Source organism: Orcinus orca, chromosome 19 (genome assembly GCF_937001465.1).
Source record: "Orcinus orca chromosome 19, mOrcOrc1.1, whole genome shotgun sequence".
NCBI classification, from domain to species: domain Eukaryota; kingdom Metazoa; phylum Chordata; class Mammalia; order Artiodactyla; family Delphinidae; genus Orcinus; species Orcinus orca.
Window position 1 is genome coordinate 14,126,014 of NC_064577.1, and position 12,625 is coordinate 14,138,638.

The 12,625-nt window shown below is 38.3% G+C and overlaps 1 protein-coding gene across 1 annotated transcript in view; it reads right to left on the reverse strand.

Annotated features, from left to right (window-relative positions):
- LOC101273183 (myosin-8) overlaps positions 1–6,517 on the reverse strand; it is a 29,181-nt gene extending 22,664 nt beyond the window's left edge. Inside the window, exons 1-9 of the mRNA XM_004266840.2 lie at positions 6,497–6,517; positions 6,249–6,290; positions 4,483–4,721; positions 3,646–3,789; positions 3,404–3,560; positions 1,020–1,047; positions 811–919; positions 635–727; positions 437–500 (exon numbers count right to left, since the gene is read on the reverse strand). Coding sequence (XP_004266888.1) covers positions 437–500; positions 635–727; positions 811–919; positions 1,020–1,047; positions 3,404–3,560; positions 3,646–3,789; positions 4,483–4,692 — 805 coding nt within the window. The 5' untranslated portion in view covers positions 4,693–4,721; positions 6,249–6,290; positions 6,497–6,517. The remainder of the gene's footprint in view (positions 1–436; positions 501–634; positions 728–810; positions 920–1,019; positions 1,048–3,403; positions 3,561–3,645; positions 3,790–4,482; positions 4,722–6,248; positions 6,291–6,496) is intronic.
- Between the last annotated feature and the right edge of the window lie 6,108 nt (positions 6,518–12,625).

Sequence of the window (12,625 nt, forward strand, 5' to 3'; positions counted from 1 at the left end):
TAGTAAAAATCAACTTTGCACATGGATGACCTCTGTATTATAATTGATCCTTAATATCCCCTCCTTCCTCAGATCACCTTAGACTCTTTGGTGAGGGACTACCTTGGAAACACCTACCAAAGCCCAGATTAAGAGCAAATCACAGAAATGTATTGTAAGCCTATAGATAACTCATAGGAGTCCATAGATAGTCCTACTGCTTTCCCTGGAGAAAATGTCATAGTTGCTTCTGAGGCAGGAATTGCAGAATGTGTTATAGAGCCATCAGTCTGAGACTGAGGTGAATAGAGCACACAGCGATTGGATATGGATAAGTCTGGCATTAGCTCCCGGGCAACACTGCCAGCAGGCTCAGTGCTCAACAAGTGTTGCAAAATATCCCTGCAAATGACATCACTTGTTTCTCTGTTTGATTTTCAATGGTCCTGTTACTCACATGTTTCGATATCAGCAGAAGCCAGTTTCCCTGTGGTACCAAAGTGGATCCTGATGAATTTACCCTTGCAAGTGAGAAAGATGATGTTATATACAAAACTGTTAGCACACGAGTAAGAAGAGATTGAGTTAATAACTCAGACATGCCTTTTGGGGCATTTAAGGCCTGAGAAAACCCTTCTGTGACCCAGAGACTCACAAAGCGAGAGGAGTTGTCATTCCTCACAGTCTTGGCGTTGCCAAAAGCCTCCAGCAGGGGGTTGGCACTGATGATTTGATCTTCCAGAGTCCCCTGTAAAGGCAAGAGCAGTCCTCACATCTGGGGCTTCCTGTGTGCCCTGCCAGTCTTGATTCTGACACACCTGTCAGACCCACCTGCATTTTGCCAGTTTCATCCTTCTTCTTCTCTCCAGTAACTGCAATTGTTGCAAAGTACTGGATGACACGCTTCGTGTTCACAGTCTTTCCTGCCCCAGATTCTCCGCTGTCAAACAGAAACCAGAGAAGAGATCAGAGCTACAGCTCACATTGTCGACATCTAAGACAATCACCACAAACCAGAGAAGAAGAAAAAAATCACATACGTGATCAGGATGGACTGGTTCTCACGATCTGTAAAAGAGAAATCAAGACCATCAGTTTTTAAAACTAGTACGCATTCAATACAAAGATTATTGACTCTGTAAAGATTAATCAGTTTATCCTTTTTAACATTTTGAAGATGTTGCCTGTGATCTTGGTTTTGTGTGTAGCTCCCAGATAGTACTTGCCTCTTGGAGTAAAATTTGTGAAAATAAGAGGCAAAGAATCATGTGTTTCTTCTTAAAATATTATTAATTTTAAAACTTATGGGAAGTTTCAAACGTATACAGAGGTAGAGGCAATAACGTATAAAGAGCTCCTATGTACCCATCATACATACAGTTTCAACAGTTATTATTTGGCCAACTTTGTATAACCTGTACTCCCATCCTAAACTCACTTGGTTATTTTAAAGAAAATTCCAGGCATCATATAATTTCATCTGTAACTACTTCAGTAAGAACCATACAATTTTGAAGTTTCATTTAACAGATGAAGAAACAAACCCAGAGAGAAATAAGTGACTTTTCTAATAGTTACATAGCTTATCAAGATGTTTAGGTCTATTTGACTTCCAGCTTATATATTTTTCTGCTACCTGGCCTCCTCCCGGTTTTTCATATTAATTTGACAGCTGGTAATACTAAAAAAGGAAGGGATCTGGAATTGTAAATGTTGGTGTTCATTTACTTATTTTCCTTTTTATTTTATACACGTTTCTAAGTAATGAAAACAAAAATTGTCACTAGTTATATGACTGATATGTTGGATATATACCAATTTTCTGATTTGTTAAATCTTTAATTCTATACTGATATAGATTTTAGAGCATTCCCAAATCTAAAAAAATCTATTCAGAGAAATAGATGCTAATTTGGGTGCTATTTAGATGTAGATATAGACTTTAGAGAACTTCAAAGCTCTATTCAGGGAAGTAGAGACAGATTTTGGAACATACTCAGATTGATTTCTTTTTCCAATAGAAGAAAACTCAAGAAAGATCATATCACATCTAGTGGGAGCATAGATAAGAAAACAGTGTTCTAGTCTCTAACCGGTCAAATGCCACAGTTTTGGGTGTTTTTTTTACAAAAATCATGTTTGGAGATAAGTAATCTTGAATTCGGAGCAGGCCCAAAACTTGGGGGAGTGGGGACCTCTGTAGGGGTGGTGGTGTACATAGCAGTGTAAATGCAACTGCTAAGTGTTAAAACCTCTGGAATGAGCCCACATTTGGATAATTTCTGGAAGGTAGCTAGCTTCTGCTGACAACCAAAGAACAGGTTCCTGGTATGATATCCTTGTAGAACTGCTGGCCAATTTGTAATGGAAGATTCCTATTTTATCCCTTTCTCTTCCCTCTTCTCCTTTAAAAGACAATTTAAAAACAGTGCATAAAAACAATCAAATAAAAAAACAAAAAGGAGCAAAATCCTCTCCAGTTTCTAATATCTCATGGAAGAACAGGAAACTCAGGAATTTAGAATATTTCCAAAGGCAGTACATTTGGTGTGTGCCGATAAAAGGTTTTCATGCTGTATTTGGGCCTACATTTTGCATCAAAGCCATTTGTTTATGCTTTGATAAGACAGGAATAACAGACTTTGATATAATTTTTAAAAAATATTTTCAGGACTTCCCTGGTGGTCCAGTAGTTAAGACTTTGCCTTCCAACGCAGGGGTTGCAGATTTGATCCCTGGTCAGGGAGCTAAGATCCCATATGCCTCGCAGCCAAAAACCAAAACAGAAGCAATATTGTGACAAATTCAATAAAGACTTAAAAAAAAAAATGGTCCACGTCAAAAAAAAAAAAAAAAACTTAAAAAAAAGTATTTTCAAAGAAAGAGGGATTTCTATTTTCTTCTATTCTTGTAGGAAAATGCTTCAAAATCTTTGAGAGGAAAGTCATGGCTCGCTCTTTACTCCTGTTCTACCCCAAAGGCTAGTGATATTAGCTGTGTCTTTTAAAGATAAGGAATTCACAAAGCTTTCCCACTATGGCTGGTAACTGTTTTCCTTGATTGCTGTAGATGTGGATATTTAAAAAAAATCTACTTGAACTTTTTTTCTGTCCAAATCAGAAAGTAAAAAAATGTGAGAAAGCAACAACAAATATGTTTACAGAGGTCTACTAATTATTTCAACAAGGCTTCTGGTTACCAGCTGGGTTAGCTTCGGTAGGTCAATGAATTCAGTGAGCTTCACTTTACTCATCTATAGAATGGCTGCAGGGAAGAATATGTGATATTACAGCTCTGAAAGTTTCTTGAAAGCAGTGAAGCCCCATGTGGCTGCAATGTATTATTGTAATCAAAGCCCAAAGTCTGTTTGTTTGTTAAAGATTCTATTTCCACATTTCTGTAAATAGATGCATCACTCACTCACCAGTCAGCATGAACTGAAAGGCGTTGTCAGAGATGGAGAAGATGTGGGGCGGGGCCTCCTGGCGCTTTTTGCCTCGGTAGGCAGCCACCACCTCAGGGTTGTACACCGGCAGCCACTTGTAGGGGTTGATGGTGACGCAGAAGAGGCCCGAGTAGGTCTGAGAAAATCAGAATATTCAACATGTGGGATTTGTTTTTACTTGGAGAGATAGGTGGAATAAAGAGATGTTGAAAGGCGCTCACATAGATCATCCAGGCTGCGTAACGCTCTTTGAGGTTGTACAGCACTGCTGGCTCGTGCAGGTGGGTCATCATGACCATGTCCTCGATCTTGTCAAATTTGGGAGGGTTCATGGGGAAGACTTGGTCTTCTCTGACAGTTAGAGTCTGGCAAGTAAAGTAAGAGACAAGTTTGTATTAATGGTTGGAGGGAGGATTTATGTTTATCTGCTTTAATTATAAGACTACAGTTGTGGACACTTTCCATTATATTATTCGGTGTCCTTTAAATAAAGGCATGAAAATACATTCATCTTAGCGTTTGATGGTAAGAAAATCTGTTTCCTCTGATGAGCTAGAATACGTACTACTCTTTAAAAATTACTTTTCTCCTCCCACATTTCCTTGTCCCAGGTTTATTTATCAGTTTATATCATTTTACTTAAATGGGTTAAAATTTTCACTTTTCCTGGCCATTTATTACAAGAAACTTCAATTTGGGGGGAAGTAATGGGGATATTAATACATTGTTTATCTAATTAGATAGTAATTGTTTTGATAGGAGAAGCTAGTTTTTATTTCTCCCAAGTTTGGGGATTTAGACTGGGAAGTGAGGAATTGAAGGAAGATGCTGGAGGCCAAGCCTAGTGGCTTTAAAGTCCTTTGGGTAGTTGGGAAAGGGAGAAATGAGGTTACTGCTGAGAATTTCTTTTACCTCCCAGATCTGATGTCTGTTAATGGACCAGAAGGGTGTCTGTATTGGCAATAGGCTTAGAGATTCTGAGCAAGGAAGGCTTCAACTTGAAGCGAGGAGGTGGAGGAATAGGGCGGGGAGTATTTTCTCCTTATGTTTTTACTTACTGCTCCACATTCTGTCTTTACAGTTACTTTCCCTCCTTCTTTGCTTTGTATGATGCTCTTCACATAGGATTCCTTGGGCTCCACCGCAAAGACTGATGATTTAGCATCGAAGGGCTTGTTTTGGGCTTCAATCCGCTCCTTTTCCGATTTTCGAAGGTAGGGAGCAGCTTCGCCAAAAACAGCCATCTCGGCGTCCAAACTCGCACTCATGGCTGCGATTTATTTAGAGAGAATTTTGCCTTGGGGAAAAAATCAGGGAGAGGAGACATAGAAACCGGAAGTTATACATGTGAGCTAGGATTTGAAATGAAAGAAATGTTGAGGCTCCATCGCCTGCCTGGGCTGTAACTGTTCTTCCAAGCTGTTGCTGACCAGTGGTTCTCATACAGTAACTCTAGCGCAGGGCTGCTTTGGAATGAGACTGCAGTCTGAGGCTGCACTTTCAGGGCTTTGAAAATGTCCTTCCCAGATGGCATGTCTTGATCTTCAGGGCTAGGGCATCGACAACTGAGTGAGAACGGAATCCTTGCATGTTTTATTCTCTAGACTGTAACAATATCTATAGCTAAGACTGTTGTTGATGGATTGTTTTATAGCAACTGTCATTCTTTAATCCCCACTTTTCCTTCTGCATAATGTTTGCATCTGCCATTTGCCAGGACAATCATAGAGTTAGGAGGGAAAGTTTGTTTTGTGCAAATGGAGATTGATATTTTCCAAGCTATCAAAAACATCTTTGCCTTTTAGGTGGCCATTTTTTCTCTCATAAGCCAAATAATTATTTTTAACATCTACTTTATGTTGATATTTGGTGTTATATCTCTCGGTGGGTCATTAAAAAACCCATACTAAATTCTTGTCATTCTAGGTTTGTTTTTTTTTTTTTTTTTTATCATTTGGCTTGTTACCAAGAGACTTAGCATTGCCTTAATTCCAAAATCTCTTTTAACATTCTCCTTTTGGCATGAGAGATTTCAACTGTCAGTTAACAGATCTAACCACAGAGAAATGAGAGCTTCAGCACGAAGAAGTTTCTTCATCCCACATAAATTCCACAGGCTTCTTTTCTTTCCGTCCAGAAAAAGAAAAGAGGCAAAAATTTAAGAGTTCATCGCATGTATGTGAGCCACCGTCCTCCGTTGATAGATGTGTCTCTCAGTGTTGGCGTGTTACTTCGGTTGGGTCTTTCCTTTGCTCTCAGGCAGTGAATTACTTGGGGGGAGGGCCAGGATCTCTTCTAAATTAGGTACGATATTTAGCCCTCTGTGGGTGTAATACTTGTGATTTTTTAAACGAACAATAACAAACCTTTCTAAAAACTACAGTGAATCATGAAAAGGTAGCTAAAATACTATGGTTTTAATAAGATGTTTGTTTTTGTTTACATTTTTAGATTAAGATTTTTTCTGGGTATTTAAAAAATATTGGTAAAGTGTATAAGTATTCATTGCTTGTCAGGAGGGGGAGGTTAGCATGGAATAGTCCATTGCCCCTGGACAGTTCTAAGTGCAGCTGAGAACTCACTGTCAAAATTCATTCTTTCCTAAATGGTCCTTTAATCCTGGAATTCAGATGAGGGTGGTCTCTGAGAATAAGACATTCTGAAAAAATGATTTCCCAGCATTTATAAGCAGACATTTGGAAGCACAATCTATTTACATAACTGCAAAAATATGGAAATGCTGTACAGTGAAGAGCTGTTCCCAGCATCGTTAGCCTAAATAAATCCCCTCTGTCATCAATAAATGAATAAAGCAGAGTCTTACCTCTGGATTCCAGATGAAGATGCAGGTTCAGAAGCGTCCACACTGTAAAATAACAAGTTTCTTATTAGTGAAGCTCTGAAATTCCAGTAAGATAGTTATAGAATTAAAATATTTCCCTGGTCTAAAACTTGGCTGTATGAAAATAAAAGTCAAAGTTGGGAGGAACAGTCTCATGCTCAGAGATGGGCCACGGGGTAAGCTGTTTCTGCCCCCAGAGTCCTTCAGGTCCCAAGGCCCCCATCACTTACCTCTGGGTTCTTGGTGGAGATGAAGCAGGAGGGCTTCTTCATGCTTATATAGGGGCTGATGTGCTGATGCTGCAGCTACCTCCTCTTTGTTAGAGCAAGACATTTGGCAGCATGAACCCTCAGAATAATTTGTACTGACATTTGTCACGTTTGGATATAATTAGAAGTATTCATATTATTTTGAGTATGTGAACCAATCTCCTATAAATAACTTGACAGCGACCAATATGCTGGCAGAGAATGCTTTCTAGTGTGCTGGGAAGGTAATCTTTGACAGTGCCTGGTGGGGCCTCCTAAAAGCTATATTCGTTTTGGCAAACTCTCTCGCACATGCCTGTGGTGACCCAGTGATCACATACTCAGCGACGCATTGCTTTCAGGACCCTATAACCACTTTTCCTTCTTTGGTACCACAGGAACCCCCACCTCCTCCACACCCTTGGGCCACTGCCAAGGCTCCCCCTTGGAGTCTGGGCTCAGGCAGCAGGGCCAAGGTGAGAGGAGATGCTATCCTGAGTCTCTACCGTCGGGTCAGTGCCCATCCACCCAACACTGAAAAAAATGATTATTTATTACAAAATAATATGTATTCATTGTAGGAAAAAATACAGATAAGCAAAGAGAAAAAATGTCTATAATCCCAATATGCAGAGGTAAGATATAAACATATAAGTGCATATATGTATAAGATATAGACATATAAGTACATATATGTCTTACAACCTACTTTAAAAATTATATCACAGGTAATTTTCATACCACTAATGAAATTTACACCCTTATTCTTTCTTTTTTAAAATAATTAATTAATTAATTTTGGCTGCGTTGGGTCTTCGTTGCTGCGGGCAGGCTTTCTCTAGTTGCGGCGAGCAAGGGCTACTCTTCGTTGCAGAGCACGGGCTCTAGGTGCGCGGGCCTCACTAGCTGTGGTATGTGGGCTCAGTAGCTGTGGCTCGCGGGCTGTAGAGCGCAGGCTCTGTAGCTGTGGCGCACGGGCTTAGCTTCTCCGTGGCTTGTGGGATCTTCCCGGACCAGGGCTCCAACCTGTGTGCCCTGCATTGGCAGGCGGATTCTTAACCACTGCGCCACCAGGGAAGTCCCTACACCCTTATTCTTTAAACAAATTATATTATGATCATTCTTTTGTTTGTTTGTTTGTTTTGCGGTACGCGGGCCTCTCACTGCTGTGGCCTCTCCCGTTGCGGAGCACAGGCTCCGGACGCGCAGGCTCAGCGGCCATGGCTCACGGGCCCAGCCGCTCCGCGGCATGTGGGATCTTCCCAGACCGGGGCACGAACCCGCGTCCCCTGCATCGGCAGGCGGACTCTCAACCACTGCGCCACCAGGGAAGCCCTATGATCATTCTTTTAAAATTAGAATCTTTTCTTCTTTTAATGGCTAGGGATATTGAGGTATAATTTATATACGGCAAAATTGACTCTTTTTAGGTGACGGTTATATAAGAGTTTTTCTGCTGCTATTTAAAAAATATTTTTAAATTTACAATAAAATTCACTTCTTTTGTTTTATAGTTCTATGAGTTTTTGCATGTGTACTCTTGTAACCACTGGCATAGACAGGATGCAGAACTTCATTTCTGTGAGTTTCGATAAACATGTGCTGTTGTGTAACCTCTTACGTTCTAATTATATGAAAAATTAAAGCCTTGTAGATTAGACAAAAATTAATTGGATTGCATCTAATGTCTCATAAAATATGATATTTGATGTATACTTTATATCTGGTTTTCGAATAATTGTAATCATAAATGTGAATTAAACTGTTCCATTCGTAGATATAAGGCCAAGAGAATTGAAAACATACACTTACACAGAAACTTGCACATAAATGTTCATAACAGCATTATCCATAATAGCTAAGTGGAAACAACCCACATGTCCATCAACAGACAAATGGATAAATAAAATGTGGTATATCCATACAGTGGTATATTATTCAGCCATGAAAAAGAATGAAGTCCTGATACATGATACAACATGGATGAACCTTGAAGACACTAATGCTAAGTAAACGAAGCTGGATGCAATGTGTTCATATTTGAATAACAAGAACAGGCAAATCCACAGAGACAAAAAGTAGATTAGTGGTTGCCAGACAATGGTCTGGAGAGGAGAGATTAGGGAATGACCGCTAATGGGGTTTCTTTTTGAGGTGATGAAAATGTTCTCGAATTAGGTAGTGGTTATGGTTGCACAACTTTGTGAATCTACTAAAACCACTGAATTGTTCATTCAAATGGTGAATTTTATAGTATGTGAATTATATCTAAAAAACTGCATTGGATTTTACCAGTGTTTTTTCTGTATCTATTGAAATTATATTTTTTTCTTCTCTCACTTGTTAATATAATGAACTGTGTTAGATTTCCTCACTTTTACTGTTCTGCAATTCATGAAATAAAACCTATTGATGTAATGTTTAATTTCCTGCTGCTTTTAAGTTTATGCATTTTTTTAAAAAAATGTGGGATTTCTGCATCTGAGTTCATATGGGACTAGGCCATAGTTGTCTTTTCTTGTGCTATCCTTTTCTGGTTCTGATATAGGATCGTGCTAGTTTTGTAAAATGAGTGCCTCCCATTTGTTTCTATTTTCTTCAACAGTGTGTTTAGGATGTGAATAATCTGTTCCATGAAGGCTTAGAACAGTTCCTTCAGGGAACTCTTTTTGCCTGTAGCCCCTTTGGAGGAGAAATCTTTCACTCTAATTTAAGTTTTTTCATGACTATTGATTAGTTTGTTCAGAGTTTCTACCTTTTTTTTTTTTTTTTTGCCCATTTGGAGAATTTATATTTTCCTAGAAAATTGCCCATTTCATGTGGGTTTTTAGATATTTTTACGCCTTTTTATAGTTAAAAAACCTCCTGTGTAGGCATTTATTCCTTATAATTTTTTAACGTATTTTAATTTTTTTCTTTTTATTTTAAACCATATTTGCCAAAGTTTTGTCTTTTGTGTTGGTCTTTTTAATTTAGATTTACCAAATAAGTTTTTTTCTATTTTATTATTTTCTGCTTTTAATCTTATTCATTCCTTTATTTCTTTAGGTTTATTATATTGGTCTTTAATCTAGCATCTTGAACTGAAAGCTAACTTCATTTATTTTCATTCTTTCTTATGATCTTGCATGTTTATTTATGGTTATGAATTTTTCTTTGGTTACTACTTTGGCTAAATCCCATGGGTTGATATGTAGTACCCTTGTATGATTGTCCTTCAATTATAGTTTTTTTAAAGCTTCTATTTCCATTTCAACTCCCAAATTATCTAAAGTATTTTTTTTTTTAATTTCCAGATGTATAAATTTGGGCTTTGGGAGGAGGATTCTCTTTTAGCTGATAGTTCCTTTTATCGTATGTGTGTGTGTGTGTGTGTGTGTGCGCGCGTGCGTGCGCACATGCAGTTTATTTCCTGGTAGGTCCAGTAGGAATGAGGGATCTCATGTGTTTATTTTTGTGCATGTAAGTAACACAATAATTCAGATAGCATCCAGAGCAGAATATTATCAGCACCCCATAAACCTCTCTTGATCCTCCTCATTATAACTCTTATTTCCCTCTCCTAAAGGTAACTATGATTTTTACTTTATTTTTTATTAAGAAAATTTTTTTTACCATCTTTATTGGAGTATAATTGCTTTACATTGTTGTGTTAGTTTCTGCTGTATAACAAAGTGAATCAGCTATATGTATACATATATCCCCATATCCCCTCCCTTTTGCGTCTCCCTGCCACACTCGTTATCCCATCCCTCTAAGTGGTCACAAAGTACCGAGCTGATCTCCCTGTGCTACGCGGCTGCTTTCCACTAGCTATCTATTCTACATTTGGTAGTGTATGTATGTCAATGCCACTCTCTCACTTCGTGCCAGCATACCCTTCCTGCTCCCCGAGTCCTCAAGTACATTCTCTACATCTGTGTCTTTATTCCTGTCCTGCCCCTAGGTTCTTCAGAACCATTTTTTTTTTTTAGATTCCATATATATGTGTTAGCATACAGTATTTGCTTTTCTCTTTCTGACTTACTTCACTCTGTATGACAGGCTCTAGGTCCATCCACCTGACTACAAATCACTCAATTTCATTTCTTTTTATGGCTGAGTAATATTCCATTTTATATATGTGCCACATCTTCTTTATCCATTCATCTGTTGATGGACACTTAGGTTGCTTCCATGTCCTGGCTATTGTAAATAGTGCTGTAATGAACATTGTGGGTACATGGCTCTTTTTGAATTATGGTTTTCTCAGGGTATATGCCCAGTAGTGTGATTGCTGGGTTATATGGTAGTTCTATTTTTAGTTTTTTGAGGAACCTCCATACTGTTCTCCATAGTGGCTGTATCAATTTACACTCCCACCAACAGTGCAAGAGGGTTCCCTTTTCTCCACACTCTCTCCAGCATTTATTGTTTGTAGATTTTTTGATGATGGCCATTCTGACCAGTGTGAGGTGATACCTCATTGTAGTTTTGATTTGAATTTCTCTAATGATTAGTGATGTTGAGCGTCCTTTCATGTGTTTGTTGGCAATCTGTATATCTTCTTTGGAGAAATGTCTATCTAGGTCTTCTGCCCATTTTTGGATTGGGTGGTTTGTTTGTTTTTGGTATTGAGCTGCATGAGCTGCTTGTAAATTTTGAGATTAATCCTTTGTCAGTTGCTTCATTTGCAAATATTTTCTCCCATTCTGAGGGCTTTTTGTCTTGCTTATGGTTTCCTTTGCTGTGCAAAAGCTTTTAACTTTCATTGGGACCGATTTGTTTATTTTTGTTTCCATTTCTCTAGGAGTTGGGTCAAAAAGGATCTTGCTGTGATTTATGTCATAGAGTGTTCTGCCTAAGTTTTCCTCTAAGAGTTTTATAGTGTCTGACTTTACATTTAGGTCTTTAATCCATTTTGAGTTTATTCTTGTGTATGGCGTTAGGGAGTGTTCTAATTTCATTCTTTTACGTGTAGCTGTCCGGTTTTCCCAGCACCATTTATTGAAGAGGCTGTCTTTTCTCCATTGTATATTCTTGCCTGCTTTATCAAAGATAAGGTGACCATATGTTCATGGGTTTATCTCTGGGCTTTCTATCCTGTTCCATTGATCTATATTTCTGTTTATGTGCGAGTAACATACTGTCTTGGTTACTGTAGCTTTATAGTATAGTTTGATGTCAGGGAGACTGGTTCCTCCATCTCCGTTTTTCGTTCTCAAGAATGATTTGGCTATTTGGGGTCTTTTGTGTTTCCATACAAATTGTGCAATTTTTTGATCTAGTTCTGTGAAAAATGCCATTGGTAGTTTCATAGGGATTGCATTGAATCTGTAGATTGCTTTGTGCAGTATAGTCATTTTCACAATGTTGATTCTTCCAATCCAAGAACATGGTATAGCTCTCCATCTGTTTGTATCATCTTTAATTTCTTTCATCAGTGTCTTACAGTTTTCTGCATACAGGTCTTTTGTCTCCTTAGGTAGGTTTATCCCTAGGTATTTTATTCCTTTTGTTGCAGTGGTAAATGGGAGTGTTTCCTTAATTTCTCTTTCAGATTTTTCATCATTAGTTTATAGGAATGCAGGAGATTTCTGTGCATTAATTTTATATCCTCTTACTTTACCAAATTCATTGATTAGCTCTAGTAGTTTTCTGGTAGCATCTTTAGGATTCTCTATGTGTAGTATCATGTCATCTGCAAACAGTGACAGTTTTACTTCTTCTTTTCTGATTTGGATTCCTTTTATTTCTTTTTCATCTCTGATTGCTGTGGCTAAAACTTCCAGAGCTATGTTGAATAATAGTGGTGACAGTCGGCAACATTTTCTTGTTCCTGATCTTAGTGGAAATGGTTTCAGTTTTACACCATTCAGAACAATGTTGGCTGTGGGTTTGTCGTGTATGGCTTTTATTATGTTGAGGTAAGTTCCCTCTGTGCCTGCTCTCTGGAGAGTTTTTATCATAAATGGGTGTTGAATTCTGTTGAAAGCTTTTTCTGCATCTGTTGAGATTATCATATGATTTTTATCCTTCAATTTATTAGTATGGTGTATCACACTGATTGATTTGCATATATTGAAGAATCCTTGCATTCCTGGGATAAACCCCACTTGATCATGGTGTATG